This window comes from Oculina patagonica, chromosome 13 (assembly GCF_052425735.1).
Source record: "Oculina patagonica isolate OP01 chromosome 13, crgOcupat, whole genome shotgun sequence".
Lineage (NCBI taxonomy): Eukaryota > Metazoa > Cnidaria > Anthozoa > Scleractinia > Oculinidae > Oculina > Oculina patagonica.
The window spans coordinates 7,726,848-7,752,152 of record NC_135770.1 but is presented as its reverse complement, the minus strand read 5'-3'; the positions used below and the strand labels follow the sequence as shown (position 1 = coordinate 7,752,152).

Genomic DNA, 25,305 nt, shown 5'->3' with positions numbered 1-25,305 from the left:
TCTGGTATCTTTTAGGGGTCACAAAAGCTTGAGCCACACCCAGATCAGTCTTGGGTTCTTTTCAAAATTTCAAACAAGCATCCCTGCCTCTTCCATATGGGACTCCCCCCAGGAATGTTTTTCATTGACTACACCTCTAGAACTTGAATTTATTGAACATGCTTGTTAAGTAAGCACAGTGGAAAATTTTATTTATTTCTTAGCTTTGCCATAATGCCTGCAAGAGTTATTTTTGTATGAAAATGTAAAAAAGGAAGACACGACAAGCAGTTGGGTATTGTTTATAAATTAATATGGAATTTGACAAGGGTAATAGTTTAATTTTAATTTTTGTACAGATCATGTTTACTTAGTGGCTGATTGGTTAAAAGGGTAGACCCATCAAAGCCATCATTTTTGCCTGTTGCTTAATTCGAGGCAACAGAAGAAAAGCCTTGGTTTTATTGAGCTTGGTTTTATTGCAGAGCAATATTTCCTTCTGTTTCAAATTTGATTGGTTAAACGTATTCATAAGACTGCTTTTGCCGGGCTGTGAACTTTTACCCAATCACAATCTCTGGAATTTTCATTCCTCTGTCGGCCAAAAAGTAAAAACGGACAGTAGGTGATCTACTGGCAAGGATCATAAAATTGTTTGGTGCTTTTTGACAGCATCCACCAGATTCTCTTCGACAGTCCCATTCTTTGGTCCTTCTACTTAATCTCCCCCACCCCCCACCCCCCACCCCCACCTAACTGAATAAGTCATAGATGCACCCCCGTGTAGGAATGAGTACAATTACATATTACCAGTATTTAACAGTCCTACGGCTTGAAATTGTGTGTTTTTTGCTCAGTTTAGATATTTTATATATGGGTCAGAGGTTAGTGACGATATTAATTAGTGTGAATAAAAAAGGTTGCTAATTATCAAGTTTGGAAAATAGAATAAATTATTGTACTTACTAATGGCACAAGATGGCTAGACTGAAAAATAAACGAAGCTTTCAAAAAGCTTCAAACTCAGAATGATTAGTTTTGTTGTCTTAGTTGCTGTTATTCACAGGGTTCGTGATTATCAAGTCTGCAAATCTGGAAAGTTACAGTGTAAAACTAGAGCAGAAATTTAGTTTTTCAGATATTGTGTGGATCCAGAAAATGCCATACTCCCCCCACAGAAGGGATTGGAAATTCCTGGGGGTAGGGGGGGGTCTGAAAGGCCAAAAACTTAAGGAAATATATGAAGCTTAATTGGAATTTCCAGAGGGGTGGGGGCTCTTAGGAAAAATCCCTTCCGTGGGGGAGGTATGGATAATTTATGGCACTACACATCAAAATGTATGAAAGTTAACAAAAAGGCTGGAAAAAGGCAGTCACCCTCATAGCAAGTTCTTGCTAAGGGTTGTTCACTAATAAAAAAAATCTGTGAAATCAGAATTATGTTCAATGTTATGTTGCAGTCCCTTTTCCAAACAGTACCTGTTCTTGTATTTATCGAGTTATGGTGCCTGTGGGAAGTTAAGAAAGCATGAAAGAAGCGCAAGTTGCTCGAGGTGAGGTTTTAGTACTCTTCAAACTTCCCAAGTGCACCATAACTTGATAGTGCACAGCTAAAAGCATGAACCAATTGCTTTATAACATTGCCAGTGGAATGGTAGAAATCTAAATGCGTGGAAAAAAACTTGCACACAAGTAAAAAATTCTAGCAAAGCGATTTGCTTGTGCTATCAGCGTGGTGGTTGGTCATTCTGTCCATAGTTAGTAGAGGGTCCCCTCTACTGACTATGTTCTGTCAATACAGTATAATAACATGCAGTCAATAAATTATATAATCTAAATTTGTGTGCACAAATCCTTGAGAGATGTTTTTGTTTGCAGTGCCTGCCATTTGCCTTAGAAAGCTAATGAAGTGAAATTTGCCTGGGGCCATTGAACCATGTCTGCCTCATGCAGAGGGATGCCCCTTGTAAAGTATGGGGGGGGGGGGGGGGGTTGCCTAAGTGCCTCCAATCTGGAGCAAAACACCTTCTGTTTGGCTCAGTCTCAGTCAAAAAGGAAAGAAGAGAGCACTGATGTGCCAAAAAACATGTTGCAAATTGACCAGGTGAATTATGTAACCCCATACATACATTACTGTAACTTTATTTCAACTCGGATTATCAGAGTAGCTAGTGTTAGATTATAGCTCCGAGAGAACAAATTTCAAGATAACAAAGAAGGAAAATAATAAAAACAAAAATATGAAGCTGATTAAATAAAATGGTACACAAATAAATAAAAACTACCTAATGTAAAAATATATAAGGTCAAATTACATAAAATAATAGTTTCGGACCAGTCACTTAAAGTCGTTCAGTAACAAGTGATTGTTCTGTGAGTATCTGGTAGAAAGTTCCATAGTCTACAAGCAAGATAACAAATTGAATTTAAACCATAGGATTAGTAGACGGAGAATCTTGCTGCCTTTTAAGGAATACGAAACAGAGTTTAAGAAAAAAAAAATGGGTCCGAGGTCTTGCAGGGTCACAGCCAGCTTTTTAAATGTAAATTTTATAAATTTGAGTTGGCTGAAATATTTGTAGGCCCAGGCCTATGGGTCTATAGGCTAGCTACGCCCCTGTCTTGCACTTGGTGATTATTAACTTCTTGTAATTCTTTTTAATAGCAAAAACTTGTCTGGTCTGGGAATTTTGACTCTTTGAACACAACCTCCCTACATTTGCACCACCTCCTCTCCCACCCCTCCCACTCTAAACAATGACAGGTCCCTGGCCTATTTAAGGGGCCAACAGAACACCCTTAGGGGGAGGGGGTACTCCACAAAGTTCTCAGTAGGGCTCTAGTGTCACCCAGTATGGGCCATTCCATTTAATATCCAAACCCCCCTATTGAGGGTATTTGGTCTCAACCCCCTCGGAAATAGCATTTGAAGACCCCTTCAGATTTTTTTGATCAAAGTGCCGACACATACCCCCCCCCCCTTCAGAAAAATAAAAAGATCAAAGGCACCGACATGGCTACCCCTCAGAAATAACTGCTGAAGACCCCCTCCCTCCCCCTAGGATTTCCTAAGCCCTCCATGGGGGGGGGGGATGCAGATATTAAATGGAATGGCCCTATATACATCCGGCCATAAAAATATACACCATACTTTATTTTTTGGTGAGAAACTAAATTAGTAAAATGCTGCAACTAACTATACACAATTCTGTATTTCAGTGGCGCAATGTTTCCTTTGAAACGATTTTAAAAATGCACAATAACCGGCTCGTGTCCGGTTGCTTTGACAAATTTGATGAAATCTTCTGGTGTCATGCCGGTTGTGGCTTCATTGCTCATAGGATGAAAATTGACTTTCTCGTGGTTATCTTCTACAAAGCTTGCATCCAACAAGAATGTCACCTCTTGTTTTGTATCATTGAACAGTGAAAGCGGAGTTACACATCCTTGCCCGACCCCAAGCTTTTCCAACATAACTTCTTCGTCTGCGAAGCGAAATCCTCCACTAGCTCCAACCTTTTTGGCAAGCTCGTTCAAGTTGACCTCGCGACTTGCCAAAGCTGTGACGAGCCAAAGTCTTTTCTTCTTTTTGTCCTTGAGAAAAAGATTTTTGCTGTGTGCGCCTGGAAGATGGCCGACATACGGCATCATAGCCTCCACTGTGAATACTGCAGGATGTTCTACTGTCTCTGAAGTAATTCCCAAGTTTTCAAGGTATTCCATCAGTTCCTTTCGTCCACCAGACATTTTTAAAACACTTCTCAAAACTCGCAAAAAGTACTAAAAGAACTAGTGTTCTATAATAAATTAAATTCGCGTGGCAAATAATTCTATTACTACTTCGTGTACGCCATAATTTGGCGTACCTTGCTGTCTCCGCATTCCTTCTTTCGAAAATAGAAAAAAAATGGTACAGAAAAAAAAAACAGATAAGGGAAAACCTTATTTCAAATCTGATTATTCAAAAGAAAGCATTACTTTGGAAACCATATATTCGCTATTTATTAAAAAGATCGCAAAATCTTCCCAAAATTTTTATCGGGACATCTTACACCATGATACACGACGTAGCCTTAACACCGCTGTACCACAGCAGGCTGTCGCGTTCAATCATGGAGGATCGATGGAGAGTTTTTTCGAATATTCACTTGTGATTGTTTGATGGAATGAAGCCTGGTTGAAATGAGTAGATTGCTGAGAATTAACTTAAGACCACAGGTAAAAAAAATAATGCTCCAGTTACCGAGTAAAACTTAATGCACAGTAAAATAAATTGACTGCAAGCCTGCAATTATAAAAGTTGAGCTTGCTTTCGAAGGCATAATGCACCTATCAATGGTTTGCCCCAAGATTGGGGGGGGGGGGGCAACCCACGGGAGTTTGACATCGTAAGTTCTCCCAGGGTAGGGATTTTGACATTTAAAATGGTCTGCTGGGTTAGAAATTTAAGAGGAGATATGTGAAATTTGACATTCACTAGGTGCCCAGGGGTGGGGAATTCAACTCTGGATTCCAAAAAAATTCAAATTCCCCTGGGGTTGCCCCCCCCCCCATCCTGGGGCAAACCATTGATAGGGGCATAAGACTGAAGATTAACATCTATTGCATACTTGAAATGCTGATCAGTTAGCATTTTAATATCCTTTCTGTAATCTGTAGTTTTTAATTCGTAGACATTTCGGAAATGCAGTTTTACATAAATTATTTGACACCGGATCTCCCAAACAAGAGCTACTTTAATCAGTGTACACCATTGAAGCCCAAGGTCGAGCTCGCTGGCTAGCTGTTGTCAATGGCCTATGCTCCACCTGGAGCGATGGGCCTAAGTAAGTACCATTTTGCAAAATGGTAAAATTCTTAATTAAATAGTCAGAAAATATTATGTTTTAGGTTGTTCAGTGCTTTTGCCGTGGACACCCTGCACAGCACTTAAGATCAGTTACCAGTGCCTGGAATTTCACTGGGAAATATTACATACATCATGATGCTTCGCAGAAGCTTAAGGTTTGTGCACTGAACAATACACATGGGAGGTACAGTGGAATGTACAGTCCTGACAGGGGTGGGGGATTGGGGTACTCCATGTATGGGCTATATTGGTATATGCCGCTGTGATATGGCTATTGAGCAGCTATGTCCCAGGGGGGTACTCCGGCTTGTAAATGATGGGGATGATCGAATGGAGGCAAAACTCAGGACCCCAAAAAATCCCGACGTCTTCCGACATTACCCAAAAAAATCCCTGGACCAAAAATAACCCCCCAAAAAATCCCTTGTCAAATTACCCCTAAATTGCCAGGAGGGACAATAATATAACACAAAGAAAATCATAAAAAATTGAACGCTCGTGTTTGTTTATTCATCATACCATGAATACGCCAAGGCCGCGCCAAGGCACCTAAGTTTGTTTTTAATACCCCAAAAAATCCCCTATTTAAATCAAGTCACCCAAAAAAATACTTGCCAAATTTTCCAACCCAAAAAAATCCCGGAATGGAAAATTTCAAACCCAAAAAAATCCTTCAATCATCCCCGTCATTTACAAGCCGGAGTACCCCCCTGGGAGCTATGTCTGGGATAGGCCATAGAAATCAGATAGTTTTGGTCACCAATAGTGTGCTGTCTGAAATTTGCAAACTAGTGCAGTCTGCAAATGCAGACTGTAGACTCTGGTTGGCCTGAATTGTGCTCTGGTTAGCCTGAATAATACTCCAGTTAGCCTGAAAAGCACATCGCTAAGCCTGTTTAAGGTTAACTAGCTCTTATTCACTCATAGTAAAATTAATGATGGTAACACAATATATACAATAAGTTTAGTCTGCAGTCTGCAAATGTCAGATACTGCCAATAGAGCATGATTTACTAGGAGTCTGCCCCGTGGCATGAAGAATTAAGTCCCCTGGAATTGTAAGAGTCTTGCATAAATGGAAAAACAAATCATAATGTAAAATTTAAAAGCAACTGACTGCAAGAGTGATACTGGAGGAAAGCAGGTCTGGAGTAGGGTAGGGATTTTTGACATCTATATAATAATTCTAGCATAGGGTGACAAAATTCAGCTGAATATGTCTAAATAGGACACCTGAAAATTCTCTTTGTTAGTTAACATGTAGATCTGACCAGACCCCTTTGGGACTACAAAAATAAATCACACCCTTAAGATCATTACATGTGAAATAAAAATCCACCCCTTTTGCTAAAAAGTGGTTAAAAGTAATCTACATCAAGTAATAGATAGAGGTTTTAGTTTTACAAACAGAATAAAACTATTTCAAAATAAAGTCATCATTGGTAACTGAAAATATAGGATTTTGCAATTTAATAGGAGACTGGCTTCTTACTGGAATGCGGTATTCCCCTTCTAAGTAGAAACCCTAGAATATTCCTTCCTCTGACCTTCTCACCTCTTTCCCAGGGAAGGACAAAATAATCCTTGTTTCGGACACTAAGTGTCCTCACTAATTTATCCTTCTTGACAGTTTTTCAGTTTTACCAGGGGAGTGGTAGGGATAAGATGGCGGCATACTTTATCATCAAGTCCAGAATCAAAGGTATGTCTCACCTTAACTGAACAGTGAAAAGTTGATTTTTTTTATGGATTGAAACATGGCAACTGCAGAAACAATTTTATTAAATAAATATTATATCATAAAAAACTGTAAATTGTGCTTGTGTTTCGGGAAAATTTTTATGATAAATTTAACATTTACCACAATTTCTACATGACCTTGGTAGTTACAATGTAATCCAATTCTAATCAATTAATCAATTAATCCTTTATCCAAGCCAGAGGCTCATGTAAAAAGCACATGACAATAATTAAACTACATAATTAGTTATAAATTTAACAATGGGAACTAGTATAAAAATGAACAGGATTAGATCCAAATGATTATTTTTTGAATTTATCAGAAGTCAATCATTATAAGACCAGAGATGACCATCAGACAGCTTGCTGCCGAGATGAATGTAGAACCAGGTTAGTAATGACATCTTTTTTAACCAGCTTCAAGGCTTGTGGGAACGACAGGGGTATTTTGCAGAACACAGAATGATGGGCACCCTTACCAACTAATAAACACTTACCACACAACTGGGGTAAAGCTACCTGCAAGCAAACTGGAGTGAAACCTAACTACAAGCAAACCGAAGTGAAAGCTAACTGCAAGAAAACTGCCCAATGACCATTATTCTGCATTCTGTGTTCTGCAAAATACTCCTGCCATCGTGGGAAGCATGGTAGCCTAACAGTTAATGTTCTGGACTCTGGATCAAGAAGTCCAGGACTTCCGGGGGGGGGGGGTACTCGAAGTATACATGACGGGGGGAGGGGGGTCCAACGGAGCTTCATATTGCAAACCCAAAAAAATACAAAACCTCTGTGTCGTTGCACTCGTCTGGGATGTTGCTTATCTCCCAGAACTTAGTGAGAGTTTCGTTGAGGTCATCGTTTCTTGTGGGCTGTGCATCAATCATTTGACATAATGTGTTGAGTGTAGTTTCTGTACTGAATTCATTGTTGGGTACCGGTCCTGAGAGGAGCCATCCAAACTTGCTTTGTGTAGCCATCCATCTCTCATCTTGTGATTTCTTTGTGTTTCCCAGAATGACCTGGGCGTAGTGGTCGTTTCCTATGAGTATATCTATTGTGCGATCACCTTTCGCGTTCAGTGGATCGGCGAAAGCGAGAGCTTTGAATTCAACAGGAATTTCCATATGTTGCATGCTTGAGAGTGGTGGGCAGATGATGGGCGTGACTAAGGCTGTTATTTTGACATCTTTATTTACTGCGTTTAAGGTAAGTGTCATGACTTCGTAGGACTTTAGAGTACCTTTGGTGGAACCAAATGTGGTTACGTCTAATATCTCGTTTTGAGCAGCTTTCAACTGTAGCTTATTCTTCAGGCATTGCGTAATGAATGTCTTTTGCGATCCGGTATCGATAAGGATGCGTGCTTGGCATCTCGTGGTTGGTCCGCTTGCTGTGACCAGTGCAGTTTGCATTAGTGTGTTTGTATGTATCGTTGTACTTGCTAAGGTTGTCATTGCAGAGGTGACGTTTTTGCTGTTTTGTGGGTCTTCTTGTTTTTCGTGTCTTTTGCTTGAATCTCGATTTGGCTCGCTTGGTTCACAGATCGACGTATGGTGTTTTAGTCCGCAATTTAGACATCTAAATCTTGATTGACATTGATATCTTGTGTGGCCTGATCTGAGGCAGTTAAGGCATTTATTTTTCTGTGTCAATATGGTTTTCCTTTCTTTTGTTGTCTTTACTTTCGAGCATTTGTCGTGACGGTGTTTACCGTCGCAATATATGCATGGTTTTAGCTGAAATTTTCTGTTCGTATTGGGGCTTTTCGGAGCCGGGTGTATTTGGCGTGGTTGAGTGTTTGTGAGTAATGCGCCAACTGTGGGTACGAGAACGTCGTCAACGACTGAGCTTGTATCGTTTTCCTGCGTGAGTTGACTCTTTTCTCTTGTGTCTATTTCATGGCAAAGCGCTGTTCGTAGATCATTTAGGGAACAATCTGCCTGAGGATTTGTTCTAAATATTGTACAACGTAATTGTTCCGGTAATTTCTTTAGCAGTATTGGGATTAACAGGCTTCCATATGAGTCTGTCTGGACTCCCAGCGTTTCTAAGGCACGAATGTTGCTCTCGCAGCTATCATAAAATTGTCGTAATTGCTGCACATCAGCTGAGGGCGCGCTGATTTTTGAAAGCGATTCCATGTGCGCGTTGATTAGAACTTGGTTCCTTCCAAAACGTTCTTTCAGTATTTCAATGGCTTTTTCATAGTTTTGTGATGTCATTGGAAGCCCTGAAATTGCGCGCGCTGCGTTGCAGGTTATCAGACCTTTCAAATAGTTCATTTTGTCAATATTGTTCAGTTCCTGATTATTGTGCACTGCGTTACTATAACTATCCCAAAACGTTAGCCATTCAAGTGGGTTTCCATCAAAGGGGTGGATTTGTAGTTTTGGAAGGTTGATGTGAGCAGTGTGAGCTCTAGGTGTTGGTTTGTTTTGGAACGTACTCACCGGATGGTACCCGTCTGTGACAAATTCTTTAATTTTTACTATCCAATAATGGATGTCGTCCTGGAACGTCAATGCTTGCTCGGTTTCTTCGCTTATCTCTTCGTCTGTTTGCAATGCGTTCAAGATCGCGGTATCCATAGCCTTGATTTCGTCCAATCTCCTTGAGAGACGTTCTCCAATTGCTTTCAGTTCTGTGATGTTTATGCCGCCTTCAGTATCGGTCATAAGACGTTCCGCGCGTTTGATGTCTTGGTTACAATGACCTTTGTATGCCCCTCTGACTGCCCTGTTGTGTTTTAGTTCTTCCTTTGACATTTTAATGCGGGTCTCGGCACCAGTTTTAGAGAAATCGATCAGACTGAACTGTTTACGTTTTATGGTGTTTATTCATTCAGTCCAGACTTACAGCAAGTGATCAGTGACGTAGAGAAAGGGTTAATTATACGTACATAATTAACAGTTAATGTACTGATTTCATTACAGCCTGAAATTTTAGAGCCAAAAAAATACCTGGCATCAGTTCGAATGAATATTTTGCTGATCCTCTGATCACAACGAAAACCTGAAACGAAAAGTTCGCTCGGGGATAAGACCCAAAAAATATGTGACAGATCCCTTACCCCAAAAAAATACCGAGCGTGTAAATTTTCAACCCCAAAAAAATACGTCGGACCCCTCCTCCCCGTCATGTATACTTCGAGTAGCCCCCCTGGGCCAGGACTGAGCCCTGGATGGGGCACTGCATTGTGTTTTAGGGCAAGGGTGATTATAAGGTTCAAATTAATCCTCACTTTTCACACATTTCAACTTAAAAGAGTTTGGGTTTTAATCAGCTGAATATAATTTAAAGATCATATTACAATAAGAATGACGTACTGAAATTTGATTTAAACTGATATCTAATGATTTATATTAATGGTAAAGATTATAAACCTAGTTAGGGTTAGATTAAAGCTGAGGAGAAGGGTGGCATATTATTGTGTCCTATGGCACATCAAGAACTGATTATGACGATGATGTAATGACGACGACAATGATGATGATAATAACGACAATGATGATAGTGATAAAAACATTTAACAATAGATAAAAATGTTCTTTAATGTTTCAATTTTAATTCATTTACTAACATTAGGCACTCTAGCTGATGTCTTGATTGACCTTGGAGAGGAGTTACCACATGGTTTATTTACAGGTATGTATACCTGCCAACTTTTTCTGGGTCAAAGGCGTGAGATTTTTATCCTGAGAGTGCCAGGATTTCCGAAGACGATACAACAATGTCCGAAGTTTTTCGAAGATGTCCGAAGTATTTCGAAGACGTTCCGAACATATCCCGATCCCAGTACATGGACGTGTTTTGCTAAACACGACCTCGTTCCCAACTCTTTTTTTGTCCAAAACTCTGTCATTTCGGGGAAAGTATCGCAATATACTCATTTTACATGGAGTATTCTTTTCTCGCACTGGTTTGAGATTACATTTTTTTGCAAAATGTGTCGTTTGTGGTTGTAAAAACTCACATTTTTCAACTAGGCGTGAGAAATTGGTTCGTAAGCGTGAGTTGGCGTGAGATCGAGGTTTTCAACTCGCAGGCGTGAGAGTTGGCAGGTATAGGTATGGAGCATCTGCAAGTATTATAACAAAATAGTACTACATTAATCTATTTTTCATATTCAATTAGCCATAGAACACATGACCCCAAGACAAGAATATTAAAATAATTAATTAAATAAAATGCCTGTTGTGAGCAGTAAGGCATTATCAACAAAGCATTTATTTGCTTCAGACAATCAAATTTTGCCAATGTTTTGCAGTGCTTTCACCTGACCTGGCAGAGCTGTTGGTGCTAGAACATAAAATGACTCCCATTCATTCAGATGTCAAGGAAACCACAAGGTTTGTTAAAACTTGCTGCTTTTGCATTCTTTCCTTTACCTGACTTGCTGACAAGTAGCTGTCCAGGTCCCAGGGGGGGGGGGGGTACTTGCAGTATACATGACGGGGAGGTCCGACGTATTTTTTTGGGTTGAAAATTCACACCCTCAGTATTTTTTTGGGTCAAGAGATCTGTCATGTTATTTTTTTAGGTCTTAAAGTCTGTTTGATTGAATAAATCAGTATCGAGGTGCTAGGTCTTGTACTTTTTGGGGTAGAAAATTTTGATGCCAGGTATTTTTTTGGGTGTAAAATTTCAGGCTCATGTATTTTTTGGGGTTCCCAATATGAAGCTCCGTCAGACCCCCCCCCCCCCACCCCGTCATGTATACTGCAAGTAACCCCCCTGAGGTCCAGGTTCGAGCCCTAGCCATTATTAGTAAATGTGTTGTGTTCTTAAGAAAGATGCTTTACTCTCACAATTCCTCGCTCCAGCTGCGAGAATAAACATGTACAGACAAATCAAATGCTGGGGGTAGCCTTTGTTGAAGATTTATAGCTGTGTTACTTACAGATGTGTGACAAAGAAGGAATTCATATCATGAATCGTGACAGTAATCAACAGCTAATCAGATCATTGTAACTAAGCTTGAGCGACAAGTTGATCACGTGAACATAGAATGCATTACAAAAATAATGATCTTTGATTTAAAGAAGAAGAGAGAACGTGTTCGGTGAAGGTTGAAACTTTTTGTGAGCTTTGTGACGGAAGGTATTGAGACGAGACTAGTGTTGGGTGAACTTGTGATTTCCAACTCCCCCCTGAATGGGATGCTATTCAGGGGGGAGTAGAAACACTCCTAGACAGAAATAAATTGAGAAGTTAAGTGACACTTGGCTCTAACATGGACTTAACCCTACCTCTTGACTGGGTATGGGTCTATAAGGTTGCTTCAGCTCTGACTTGTCAATATTCCTGCTTAGTCTAACTATTTAACTACTCCTGGCTAGAGATACATAATTATGTAGGCACTGTGACTTCTTGCCTAAGAACACAACACAATGCCATGCCAATGGCTAGATTCAAATTGAATAGCAGATCTCTCGATCCAGAATATGATGCACTTACCATTAACCTAGTAAATAATTGTTTTCTTTCCTTACCCAATAATAATAAACCGTGTTTTGGGCAATCGTTGCAGTTAAAAACAAATAAAAATATTTTTTATCTCTTTGCCTTTTTATAGCTCTTTACTTTCACCAAGACCACCAGTAGTAACAATCATGGGTCATGTTGACCATGGAAAAACTACACTGCTGGACACCTTAAGAAGAACATCAGTTGCTGCAGGAGAGGCTGGCGGCATAACACAACATATTGGTGCATTTTCAGGTAAAAAAACAAATTGCATGAATGTGTACATAGCAGATTAATTAATACATAATTATTAATTAACAAATGGTTAACATCACAGCGTGCACTATTGAGTTACAGATGCGCGCGGGAGGTTGCTAAGCATGAAAGAAGCGCGACTCAAGCTTAATTCTTGAGTGCTTAGCAAACCTCCCAGGCAAGTGCATCTGTAACTCAATAGTGCACGCTGTGACGTTTACCATTTGTTTTATAGCACAGTCAACTTTTAGGCGATTTACAGTTTCTTTGACAGAGGTAAAAGTGCACACCCTTATTTAAACAAATTTTGCGTGTAGTGCTCGCGTAAACGCTGATGAAAACCTAAAAGAAAAAACAAACAAACAAACTTTTGAATTTGTTCAAACTTGCGTTTTACCTCAAAGTCTTTCAGCATTATGGAGAAATGGTTTTTCTTATGTTTAACTTTTCAAATTCACAGGAAAATCGAGAAAACAAGTAAAAAATCATGAAGTAGTGGCACTTTCTTGTGCCATGTCGCATCAGATCAGCGCGTGCGCTCAGGTTGAAGGCATACCTCAGCGTGCACGCATGGGCAATTAGTAGACGCTTAATTAACCAATCAGAACGTGCGCTTTACTTTAGTTGTGCTATAACTTATTTTGGCAATCACTTTTAGAGCAACAGACAACCAGATGTGCACAAATTTTTGGTAACAGCAAAACTGCACTGTATTGTATAACTAGGTGGCCGTCCATAGGACTCCTGGATTCCTGCTCCTCCCAAATCTTGAGGACATTCACTGGTTCCATGCAAAATTTTTCTCACTTCTCTGTAACTGAACTCTCTTTATAGTACATGTAGACACCCTCCTTAAAGGAGCATTGTCACGATATTTTAAGTCATTTTTCTGATTACTTCCAAATTGAAGGAAACCTCAAAATAATAGTTGTGTAATGTAGGAAAACAACAAAAGAGTAATCAAAACCCGAAAATACCCAAGGATGGTTTTCGTCTGACGAAGATTAAGACGGATTACGACTGTGAAACTTGAAAAAACTTGCCAGTTTTTTCAAGATGAGTTGTCCATGACTGAGCTCCTTTAAGTGGAAAGTTGGACCTTTCTATCCTAGAGGGAGCTGACACAAAAAGTCATATTAGTACACAGGATGGATTGCTCTCGCTAAAAGTTCCTTAAGTTTGTTTCTGCACTTTTGACGTGCCGATTCAGATGATGTTCACATCTTTTTTCCTCTTTCAGTTTATGTGCCTGGAGCAGACAAGACGATTACATTCATCGACACACCTGGCCATGCAGCATTTGAAACAATGCGAGCCAGAGGAGCTAATGTCACAGATATTGTTGTACTTGTTGTGGCAGCGGACGAAGGCGTTAAGCAACAAACAATTGAGTCAATAAAACATGCCACAAAAGCAAGAGGTACGATGAAGTCAAAATAACTAACTTATTAACAGTGATCTTAAAATGCAAATGGCTTAATTAAGTCTCTGGGGCACTCTGTTCATTATGAACACTATGTTGCCCAATTTTTGAAGGTTGCCCGATTTGTTTAATTGGTAAATATTGTCTTACTCGCAGTTCCCATTATTGTGGCACTTAATAAAGTGGACAAGCCCAAAGTCAATGTGGTATGTTTGTTCAGATTTAAGACATTAAGTAATATGCTTGTAACGATTGCATAAATTATTAATTTTAAACATTTAGAGAACAGTCATGAATGTACTTAGCTCAAAGCTCGTTTTCAGTCATGCCGCACTTAGCAGCCATTGGGCACTAGGTTCTGAAGGTTGCTAGTTTTTGCTGGTCCAATTTTTTCAAATTGTTGTCCAGACTGGGTAAAGTTTGTTCAATTCTGGTTCAATTACTAACTAAAGTTGTGTTCTACATCTCTTATTAATGAAGCTTTGCTGAGGACTGCACTAGGAGATTATTGGCTGTCATTCTGACTTAATTGCAAGGATCTTGCCACCCTGGTTCGAATTCCTTACTGTCAAAACCTAGAGAGGGCATTAAGATTTCTTTTGCTTCACACAGGAACAAACCAAACAGCAGCTTCTTCAGCATGGAGTGCAGCTTGAGGAGTTTGGTGGAGACATCCAAGCAGTAGAAGTTTCAGCATTAAATGTACAAATGAGCAAATTGATTATTTTACATAACTCAGATGCAGTATTGTTATTGAGGACAGTGCCCCTTTTTTGCTAGTGTGAACATACAATTTGTGCATCAGGGGATCTTCCCGCAGGAAATCTTTTTAAAGCTTTCTCTTAAGTTTGTTGTTTATTTAGTTTAGGCTTAAGATCTACAATCTTTGATAATTGTGAAGAACAGCTCCCGCTAACAAAAAGGTTAGTGTTACCGTATAACCGACAACTTACCATCATCTTACCGACACATCACCGCTGGCACCGTTGGCCAACATCATAGCCAAAACCTGTCGGCAGGTTGTCGGCTGACAAACGACCAACAAACGACCAACAGTTGACCGGCAGTCGGTTAGCGGGAGCTGTTCTTCACAATTATCCAATCTTTTATGAAAGGGGGAGGTGCTGTGGCCTAATGGTTCATTAGTGCACCAGACTCCAGATCGAGCGGTCCAGGTTCGAGCCCTGGCCGGGGCACTGGGTTGTGTTCTTAGGCAAACACTTTTCTCATGGTCCCTCTCTCCACTCAGGTGTATAAAATGGGTTCCGGCCAATTTACTGTTGGGGGAGGTGGGGTGGGTAACCCTGTGATGGACTAGTATCCCATTCGTGGGGGAGTAGAAAATAATACTCTGGCCTGATGAACCACTTGACTTGACAGCAGGCTTTACCTTTACCCTTACCCTTATGCAAGGCAGTACACTTTTAGCAAATGTAACTCCTGAACTAAGGTGTTTTGACCATGTGCACTTTTATTATTACATTTAATTTAAAGTCCATCACCAGTTACACTCCTTGTGAACTTGTCCAACCATTTTGTCTGGTTGTTCGGGCAGTAAGCTGCAGCATTTGTTTACTCCTGGGCAGAAAGAGACACTGTAAGAGTGTCATCCTCCATCTAACACATCACACTGTCCTTGACCAGCACTCAAACACAGACCACTTGATTTCAACAAGTTTCAACACGCTCACCATACGGCCATGCAGCTAGGCCATGCAGCCTTGCCTTGCAGCTATGTGAAGCAAAGCATGCAAGGCAGAAATCCCTACTCCAAATAAAAGCTAGGCTAACCGCAAGCTACGTAAGCTAACTGTTGGCTAACTGGAGTGTCATTTAGGCCAACCAAAGTACTTTTTAAGCTAACTGGAATGGATCGCACACCTCGCTGCCTCGCACTTTGTGACGACCCAGGCCATCACACCACCCACTCCAACTTTGGATAAAAGACCTTTTTGAAATTGTTTGCCAAGTTGAACATAATTATTTTGAATTCTTCTTTATCCTTAAGGGAACAAACTTTGATGGACTCTTGGAAGCAATCACCACTCTTGCGGAGTTGCACGATCTTAAGGCAAAGAGAAACTGCCCTGTGGAAGGAATTGTTCTAGAATCACGAAAAGACAAAGGAAAAGGGTACAGATTATTCAGTTTTTCTGCTGCAATTTAATTTGCCCATGAATTTGCATTTTCTATTTTTGTTTAGAACTTATTATTCATATTAACATAGTGAATGTGGCATCTACTAAGTACATATATGTGTACAAATAGCTACTTAACAATTATTCCATAAGTGCGGGTTGGATATGAGATGGTAGACAGGGCCGTACCTAGGATTTTAATTTTTGTCTGCAGGGGCAGACTCCACACTGCCGGGGCAAACTCCGCACACCTTTAGTTGTCTTAGTTTTTTAAGTTTTCCTGGCGGGGGCAACTGCCACCCTGGTAGATAGTCAACGAGGGGTGTAGCGCCAAGTTGGCTAATTATGATCTCATATCCAACAAACGAGAGTGGAATAATTGTTTTATTTATTAAAAACGACCAAAGAATTGTGATTACATGTATACTAGTAATACGTGACTCGTAGGGCCTCGCGAAGCTCTGGGTTGGGGAGGGGGGGGGTGTTATAAATAAGGAGTGGATTATTTGAAGTTGAACATTAATTGAATTGTACATATTCAATTTTCCACAGTAGGCAGGAAGATATATTTGTTAGAAATATTATTTCAACGGGCATGGCCGCGACACCCTCGTTCCCAGGGTCTACTCCGCTTTAAAGATGGTGGCTTTTTCTGGTTCGTAAAGAGGTAGAAAGCATTGGGAAGCGCAGGCTATTTTCAAAATCATCGACAAATTATTGGATAGTCGCATTTTGGACATTTATTTGATGGCATAAAAAAAAAAGAAGAACGAACGGCAGGAGGATTCGAAGCCTCCGCCCGCGCGCCCCTGATGGCGATGAAAGGTTTATAGCCTGAATAGGCGTTGAGGGAGTATTATGTGGAAATCAATGTTATTTTAATCCGAAAAGAAAAACGATAAAAATGAAAGGCTCAGAATTCGAACCCACAAAAAAAAGAAAAAAAAAAAAAAAAAACCCTAGCCGGATTCGAACCCCCGACCTCAGGTCCGAAGATCTGATTTCAAGTTCGACGCCTTACTATTAGGCCACCAGCGCGCGGCGGCTGTGTGACGTCATTTCCGCCACACACCAAGCTCACAAATAAATAAATAAATAAATAAATATATATATATATATGACCGTAAACTCCACACGAGATTTCATCCCGCCTGAGCCCTTTGAGGGACAAAATTATACACCCCGCTACGCTCGGCCTTCAGCCTCGCTTCGCGAGGAATTAATTTTTTACCTGCCCAGCTGTTTTCATTGATGTGCATCGACTACCATATTTGTGGACAATGGTATACAAGCTCATAAACCATTGCCTGTTAACCAATCAAAACTCACGAGTTGCAATATATTATTGCTAGTTTTTAATAAAGCTGAATATCCCCTTGCAAGCACAATATAATTATCTTATTGTCGTTATCAATATAGCGTCTGATATCATTAATGGAAAAATTATAACTTCTTTCAGTTCTATTGCAACAGTCCTTGTTAAAAGTGGAACATTAAAGAAAGGCAACATAATTGTTTCTAATCAGGCATTTGCAAAGGTAAACTTTGTGTTACTAAATGTATTTTTTTATGAACCAGTTCATAATAGGGTTGATTAAAGTATGTTTTTTGTTGTTATAGGTATAAAGGGCTCATTCTCAGCTGATCAACCAGTTTTCCTTGTATTTTTTTAGTGATTATGAATTTACAAAGTGACAGTTCATTTTCCTCCTTGGTAGGTACGCTTGATGTTCGACGATCGAGGCCAGGTTGTGTCCGAGGCCACACCTTCTGCCCCTGTGGAAGTAGTTGGGTGGAGGGAGCTTCCCTCAGCAGGGGATGAAGTCATTGGAGTCAAATCAGAGGTAAGTGTGGCATTCTTATTACTTAAAAATAGATTTAATCAAGACATTGACTTTGAAGTGACTAGTCTGCTTACCGTATTTATTGAATAAGCACCACCCCCGAATAAGCGCGGCCCTCGAATAAGCGCCGCCTTTTTGGACAAATAAGTTATTAAGCACCGCCCCTGATTAAGTGCCACAGTCCGTTATTGGATAAATCACTTTTAACTAAAAAAGGCACTACAAAGCAACTCTAAAACAAGCTTAATGAAAGCTCAAAGTGATTGTTTTCCCGCTTGCCCATTAGTTTACTGTATGCTACACTTCTTACAATACATAGTTCTGTAGAGGCTGTGAATGCCGCAAACTTTGCCAGGACTGCTGTCTCAGCAAGAGACAAATACTGAGAATCAAAAAGATGCTCTTTTCAATTACTGGTAAAAGATAAGATTCTTTGTGTTGTCCAAATTTTACATATTAAGCACCGCCCTTGAATAAGCTCTGCACTCAGCTTGATGAGCGAAAAATTTAATGAGTGCCGCGGCCCTTATTCGAGTAACTACGGTAGTCATCTTACATGAATGCAATTACGGTAGACTAGATAGTTTAAAGATAATGCCATCAGCCCACAAAGTGGCTTTGTTGCTTATGTGGTGTGGTCACTTATTCAATAGAGTTTCCGACTATAAGGATTTGATAAGCAAGATTATTCGGGAGGACGATTGCTTACAGGAAGGAGGTGTAACTGTATTTGGCAGAAGACCCTTGAAGCTTTTGCATAGTCAGATCTTTATTGTATCATGACTGAAATGTAAACAAAATCGTACACTCAGTCATTCTTTACCCCTCCCCCCCCCCACACACACACACAACACACTCTCCCCACACAGACCCCACCCAACTCATATTTTTGTGTCAATTAACACTCGCAGCAAGAAGCTCAGGATATGGTAAGCAGGAAACAGGCAATGTTCCGCGAAAGAAAAATGTCATCAGAAAATGTCCACAATGTTTTACTGGATGTCCAACTTAGTTACAAAGGAGACCCAGCTCCAAAACCACCCAACAGTGTCTACGACAGCTCAGACAAGTTAAATATCATTATCAAAGGTTGGTGCATGAACAAGCAAATGAAATACTGCTGCAGTAGAATCCCAATTTCTCTAACCCTTGGTTTCTCTGAACTTTCGACTTATCGAACCAATTTTCGTTTTCCTTGGATAGTACTTCTCTGTAACTTTACCCCCGATTTCTTGAACCTCCCAGTTTCTCAAAGCAATTTTTGTTTCTTCCAATTCTGGAGGCTCGTGAAATCAAGGTTTCTACTGTTAGTACTACAATGTAGATAACAGGGTTCGCACAGTCTTGAAAAGTCCTTGAATTTTAGGGGGGGGGGGGGGGTCCTTGAAAAGTCCTTGAATTCCATTTTTCCTTGAAAAGTCCTTGAATTTGTGTGCAAGTCCTTGAAAAGTCATTAAATTTTCTTCAATTTTGAATGTAGTTCTGTTGGGTCGAAAGAGAACTGCTTTACATAGACTTTGGTTAGCAGCTTCAAACACTGAAAAAGCCGGGTGTAAAAGCAGCTGATAAAGGGAAATTGAAAGGCAAAGCAGGGTCTGTCCATTTCATGAGTTCGAGTTCGAGTTAGAATTTCGAGTTGAGTTCGAGTTTGAGTAAGAATTTCGAGTTCGAGTTAAAATATAGAGTTCAAGTTGCTTGCGGTAAGCTCCACTCTGGTTTGCTTGCGGTTAGTTCCACTCCTATTAATGCTTGCATTTAGTTCCTCTCCTACTTGCTTGCGGTTAGCTTTCATTTGGTGATAAGGGCGACACTATGCGTGACCAACTGAAAAGATGTTACCCCATAACTCGAACTCGAAATTTCTAACTCGAACTCATAAATTCGATACACTCAGCAAAGAAATCCAACTGCGCATGTAAGTTTAAATGTCAGTGAAACAAATTCACCAGTGGTTTTGTATAGAACTCTTAATTGTCCTGCCCATGATGCATGCATTTTAGGCATTTAAAAACCTTTAAAACCTGTTAGCTTGGACTGAGAATGTGCATTAAAGTATGGACGTACCATCTGTGAAATAACATTCCTGGTGGGTGGTCCTTGAAAATTCAGTTTGGTCCTTGAAAAGTCCTTGAAAAATGGTTGCAATTTTTGTATGAACCCTGGATAATGATACCCACTTTTGTTTTCGGTGCTAGATTGCACATTTTGTTGCATAAGTGTTAAATGCATCACAAAAAAAGGAAAAGGAAAATTTAAGGTGGCCCTGAAACCGCCCTGTATATTTTTTTTAACTTTGCAAAAAAATTGCATCTTATTAACATGCTGATCATAACTTATTAGCACTAACATGTAAAGGGAAAATAAAGGGGTTTTTTAACAGGTTATACTGTTGCTATGGTAACTAGTGACATCACAAAAATGACCGCAACTTGTTCAGAAATGATTGGAAATTTGCTTGATATCATTATTGTAGTGGCATTTGTACGCTGATGAAGAGACAGAAGTCTCGAAACGTCTGAGAAATTTCGTATTTCAGCGCATTAACAAAAAGTTTTTGTTTAATTACTGTAAGTAATAGATTTGTCGTACTGATGCATCAAAGTATAAGACCTAGGAAGTGCTTGAAACTATTGTGAGCCTCCGTATCCAAATTGAAGAAACATGAATCCTTAGTTTCACAACTTTATAGTGTTTGAAAGTCTTAATTTAAGGGGCTTTTTTTAATTTTTTTACAGGTGACGTGGATGGCTCAATAGAGGCCATCAATGATGCCCTAGCAACTTACAAATCAAAAAGGATAAAGTTAAATGTGTTGTCCAGTAACGTAGGAGCTGTAACGGAAAATGACATTAGGCTTGCACAGACATTCAAGGGTAAGTACATGTGAAGTTGCAGTCAAGATTTTTTTACCTTCATCAACAGTACTGTTCAGTGTTTGAAATAAAACCTTTAATTCTGAGTGTGCTAAAGTTGTCAGTGGTGGCTTGCATCTCTCTTGCCACCCTGTCAGATGTTCCAGGCAGTAATAAGTGGTGTTAGTAGAAACTCGGCTGTGTTCTATTGGAAATCCGCGAATCTGATTGGTTCTCCCACTGATTTCTATTCGCCGATAGAAAACAGTCGCGCGCTCGCGTAGCTCTTTAAGCCGTAAATTTTCTTGATTTTTGTCTTCAAAGTGCACAATATTGTAGGTTTTGGACTGCAATCCTTTAGAGTTTCTACTAAAACAATTAGACTACTCGCCCTCGTTTTCTATGAGCGATAGTCAACTCGGCTGCGCCTCGTTGACTATTTGCTCATAGAAAACTCGGGCTTGTAGTCTAATTGTTAATTAGAACCACCTTGTGCAGCAAAACAAATAAAATTACTTCTCAGTAACTTTCATTTGAATGGTCTTACACAATAAATAACACCACATCTAAAAACAATGTATTGTTCTGTAGCATTCACTTAGCTGCACCTTTCGTTAAGACACAAAACCTGCTTGTTTAAGGGCTGCGTTTTTCCCTGCCATGAGTCATCTTAGCAGACCTCCCAGGAAAGACACATTCACTACAATCATTGGGTTCAAAAGGTCACCTCTGGGTTGTGATTGGTCGATCTTGATCGAGTGTTGTTCTTTTCTCTTTTCGATGTTCAGTGATCATCATCCTTGACGGGGTTGATGGCCGTGAATAATGCAATATATAACACCTAAAATTCTTTTGATCTTCTAGGTTTAGTGTTTGGCTTCAATGTGCAGATTTCAAACCAAGTACAAATGCTAGCAAAACGGCTTGGCATCTCCATTAAACAACACAAGATCATTTATAAGCTGTTGGAAGACATCAAGGTTTGTAAAATATAATTTATTTCTCGAACCCATTAAAAATTCATCAAGTTAAAGGAGCTTTGTCATGTTGATTTTGCCGATTTTTGGTTTGCACTGTTCTGAAATTAGGCAACTTAACCCATAAAAACATTATCTTTAAACATCTAAAGGAAGATTAAACCTGAATTTGCAGATAGAAATCAAGTTACGGCTATAAATTTAGATTTTTTTGGAAGACACATGGAAACAACTTAAAAAAAAAAATGCCTTTACTTTTTCAAGTTTCAGTCCATTTCCATCCGAGCCATCCGCAGCCAGCTGCTTGTTATCAGTTTCAGTACTCTAATATAGCATCAAAAATACTCCGCTACATGTCATATTTTCAACTCTCTTCTCCTTGTTTGGATATCCAGCTGATGAAAAACTGCCTCTTGTGTTTGATATATTATGTCAAACTTGTAGTGGCGAGTTATCATTGTTGAACCGTACCAGGCAGCCCTGGCCTAATTTATTCTAAAGGGGCTGATGCATGATCTAATATTTGTTTTTGTATCACATATTGGCAGGGTGAACTATCAAACAAGCTGCCCCCTGTTCATGAAGAATCTATCACTGGTGAAGCAGCAGTTCTTAAAGTGTTCCATTTGAGTGGCGCTCGTAAGGCTACAGTGGCCGGGTGTCGGGTAAAGACAGGAAGCATTGTTCGTAACAATTTATACAGAATAACAAGGAATAACAGTGTCATATTTGAAGGTGAGCTTTCGTAAAGCTGTTGAGTAGTTTTGGCTTTAGTTATAACTTTTATTATTGCGGCACTCTATAGGGAAAACAACTGTCTAAATGCATGCACAAAATGGTGAATTTTATTGCGCGCCCAAAAACTGTCTAAAAGAGATAAAAAAGTTTCAAGCTTGTGTTTTCAGTTATATATAGTTCCACTCCAGTTTGCTTGCAGTTAGTTTTACTCTGGTTTGCTTGCAGTTATAAGCTTTTATTTGTTAGTAAGGGCAACATTTAAAAAAAAAATGATAATGGTATCACTCGCGTAGTGCAGTCTGTACTACGATTTTTTGTGCCATTTTTCTCATGCATTTAGACAGTTGTTTTCCCTATAGATCACACACCACTAAAAGTAACCAAAGCCATGGTTTTGTACATCCAAGGGGGCCTAATATCTAAACACGCCCTTAGATCCACTTCTCAGGGACTGACCCAAAGGGTCCACATCTTAGGACATCCTCTAGAGGATCATGGAACATGTACCCACCAATTGGTCCACATCTAAAAGGGTCATCTAGAGGAATAGGGACCCTTGGGTCTGTATCTTAGGGGGTCTTCTGGAGGAGCACACAAGGTCTTTTTCTTAGAAGGCCAGGAACACAAGTTACCCACATCTTAGAACATCCCCAAGACGGGCTCATACCTTTGGATTGATACCTCAGGAGGTCTCCTAGAGGAACATGGTTATACCTTAAGGTTACTATTGTTAGTGGCTACTGTTTTTAGCAATTTTTTATAGCAAGTTTAAGTTTAAAAAAGTGATAATAAAATTGTCGTGTAAACCATGAAAATAAATGTTCAGTAAAACAACAAACTCACTTGAAATTAAAAAAATTAAAAAGGAATTTCAAGTTGCCTATGTTTAAGGTGGCACGTTAGTACAGTTTTGAGAGGGAAAATCAGTCCATCTTTTATCTCTCTTTTACAATCGCCAGAAATGTTTTATCCTTTTCGTATTACTGTTTGTTACTTCCTATAACCATCATATGCGACATTTGGGAAGTAAAAATGCTAATAAACAGCTAAAATGAACGGCCGAGTGCTTCAGAGGGGACTGGCACTAGTAGGTGAAATGGCGTTTTTCTCGAAATCTACCCGTATGACCCTACCTCAAAATTTCAGAAATTAGAAATTGGCTTTGATAAAACATTCGTGCAAAATAATATAAAAATCTGTAAGACGGTTTTTTCGCAAAATAGGAAAATGTGACATTTTCCCGATTATAAAAATAGCTCAAAATATGTCTTACAGATTTTTTTCAAAATTTTGGCTGTGGATGTGGTTCACCCCTTACATTGAATTGTGAACGTTTCATAATAGGTTGTACGGTAGGTTTTCGAGAAAATTTGGATCAAAATCTGGCTTTTACGACCTCCAAAGCGAATCAAATTACGCTTGCGAGCGCGCGCTAATATGACGCCATGCGTCGCGAGCGATAATAAAAGACAGAATTAGAACTTCTCTGTTGGTTGTTTATCCACCTTTTTTGTCGTAATGTTTTGCGCCCCAGGTTTCAAGACCTATCTGAAAGTATTTTGAAGTTTTCTTTTGTAGACAAATTTGGTAAAGCGCGGTAAAACAAATGGAACTCTTTTTCATTTCTGTTTAGAGTTGCTAGCGCCATTTTTATAGCTCGCGCGACCAATAATGACGTCAAGCAGAAAATCGTAGCGCACGCTTGTGAGCTACGTAAAAACTGTATTCGGCCACCTTAATTTGTTTTCCTTTGGGGTGGCAGGGGGGTACTTAAATTCAACAAGTATTAAATTTGACTGAGACAAATTTTAGCGAGTATTAAATTTAGCGATTTTCGCCCAATTTGCAAAAATTATGGCTAAAATGAGTAACCACTAACAAGAGTGACCTTTACCCTTGTAACCCTTGGAGTTCACATCTGTGGTTGATCTGTTAGGACAACATTATACTCTTATCAGTATTCACATCTTAGGGGATCTCCCTAGGTACTCAAATGTCTACAAGATTAAAAATTACTTGTGGCATGGTAAATGATCCAAACTTTATTTTCCCTCATAACAGGACAGTTAGCCACCATGAAACGTGGAATGGATGATATAAGCCAAGCGAAAAGAGAAACAGAATGTGGTTTATCATTTGAGAAATTCACAGATGTCCAGGAAGGAGATGTGATACAGTGTTATGCCGTTACCACAAAGGAAAAAGAAATTAACTGGGATTGGGGTTTCTGATTTGTTTAAAATGTATCTAGTAATGTATCAGCAAGACTGTGAGTCATTTGTAACTCAGTCTATTGGAAAACTTGACATAACAAGCTGTGTAAGTTGTTTTTATAATGATGATATTCTATAATTGTAAATAAATGATACATAACAACAAAGACTGATTCTTTTTTTTTCCGGTTCTTGTAATAAGTAACTTTTGATAGATTGGCCTTATCATGCCCAACCCCTAGCTCTCTAATCTGGTAGACCAGGGTTTTTCTGTCAGGGCATCTTCCCTTAGCCACTACATTCTGTTTTTTTTTTTTTTTATGGTGCCACTAAGTGCTTTGGCACGGCCTTGGCGTATTTATTGTATGATGAATAATCAAATTTGAGCGTTATTGCCCCTGCCTGGCAATTTAGGGGTAATTTGACAAGGGAGTTTTTGGGGGGTTCTTTTTGGTCCAGGGATTTTTTTGGGTACTGTCGGAAGACTTAGGGATTTTTTTGGCTCCTGAGTTTTGTCTTCATTCGATCATCCCCGTCATTTACAAGCCGGAGTACCCCCCTGGGCTTGCCTCATGCCATTGTTCCATACTAAGCTGCACTGCAGTAGGCTGCATAATTTACCAGTTATGAAGGCATGCGACATGTAAATTGGTGGCAGAGCCTAGCTATGACACAGAAAGGTACATCTGGTTGTCCCAGTGCATGGGAGACAATGACATAAGTGAAGTAAAGGATAACTGAGTTGTATAAATGTGTGTCTTTTGGAAAATGCTGTGAGAAAAATCACTCATTTATTAATTTAATTATTTTGATTATCAAAAATGTAAT

At 39.5% G+C, this 25,305-nt stretch overlaps 3 protein-coding genes across 3 annotated transcripts in view; 1 reads left to right on the top strand and 2 right to left on the bottom strand.

The window, feature by feature from the left end:
• The window catches only part of LOC144635400 (scavenger receptor cysteine-rich type 1 protein M130-like), a 327,613-nt gene that overhangs the window by 42,319 nt on the left and 259,989 nt on the right, over nt 1-25,305 (bottom strand). The window lies entirely within an intron of this gene.
• Nucleotides 2,106-3,815, bottom strand: LOC144635085 (prolyl-tRNA synthetase associated domain-containing protein 1-like). Its single transcript, XM_078494165.1, has one exon. It carries the CDS (start codon nt 3,724-3,726, stop codon nt 3,226-3,228), a length of 501 nt encoding a protein of 166 aa, XP_078350291.1. The 5' UTR covers nt 3,727-3,815; the 3' UTR covers nt 2,106-3,225.
• LOC144634927 (translation initiation factor IF-2, mitochondrial-like) lies at nt 4,068-24,657 on the top strand. Its single transcript, XM_078493982.1, has 18 exons — nt 4,068-4,197; nt 4,870-4,983; nt 6,459-6,530; nt 6,892-6,958; nt 10,157-10,216; nt 10,839-10,920; nt 12,147-12,292; nt 13,533-13,712; nt 13,872-13,921; nt 14,328-14,417; nt 15,724-15,848; nt 17,313-17,391; nt 17,572-17,697; nt 18,609-18,786; nt 20,433-20,570; nt 21,414-21,529; nt 22,075-22,261; nt 24,326-24,657. Exons 1-18 carry the CDS (start codon nt 4,162-4,164, stop codon nt 24,493-24,495), a joined length of 2,016 nt encoding a protein of 671 aa, XP_078350108.1. The 5' UTR covers nt 4,068-4,161; the 3' UTR covers nt 24,496-24,657.

Bases quoted from the DNA above. Each gene is read 5' to 3' on its own strand.
- LOC144635085 (XM_078494165.1), bottom strand. From the start codon at position 3,726: ATGTCTGGTGGACGAAAGGAACTGATGGAATACCTTGAAAACTTGGGA.
- LOC144634927 (XM_078493982.1), top strand. From the start codon at position 4,162: ATGAGTAGATTGCTGAGAATTAACTTAAGACCACAG. The intron at 4,984-6,458 runs GTTTGTGCACTG...CCTTCTTGACAG, and splicing joins ATGCTTCGCAGAAGCTTAAG to TTTTTCAGTTTTACCAGGGG. The intron at 20,571-21,413 runs GTAAGTACATGT...TTGATCTTCTAG, and splicing joins GCTTGCACAGACATTCAAGG to GTTTAGTGTTTGGCTTCAAT.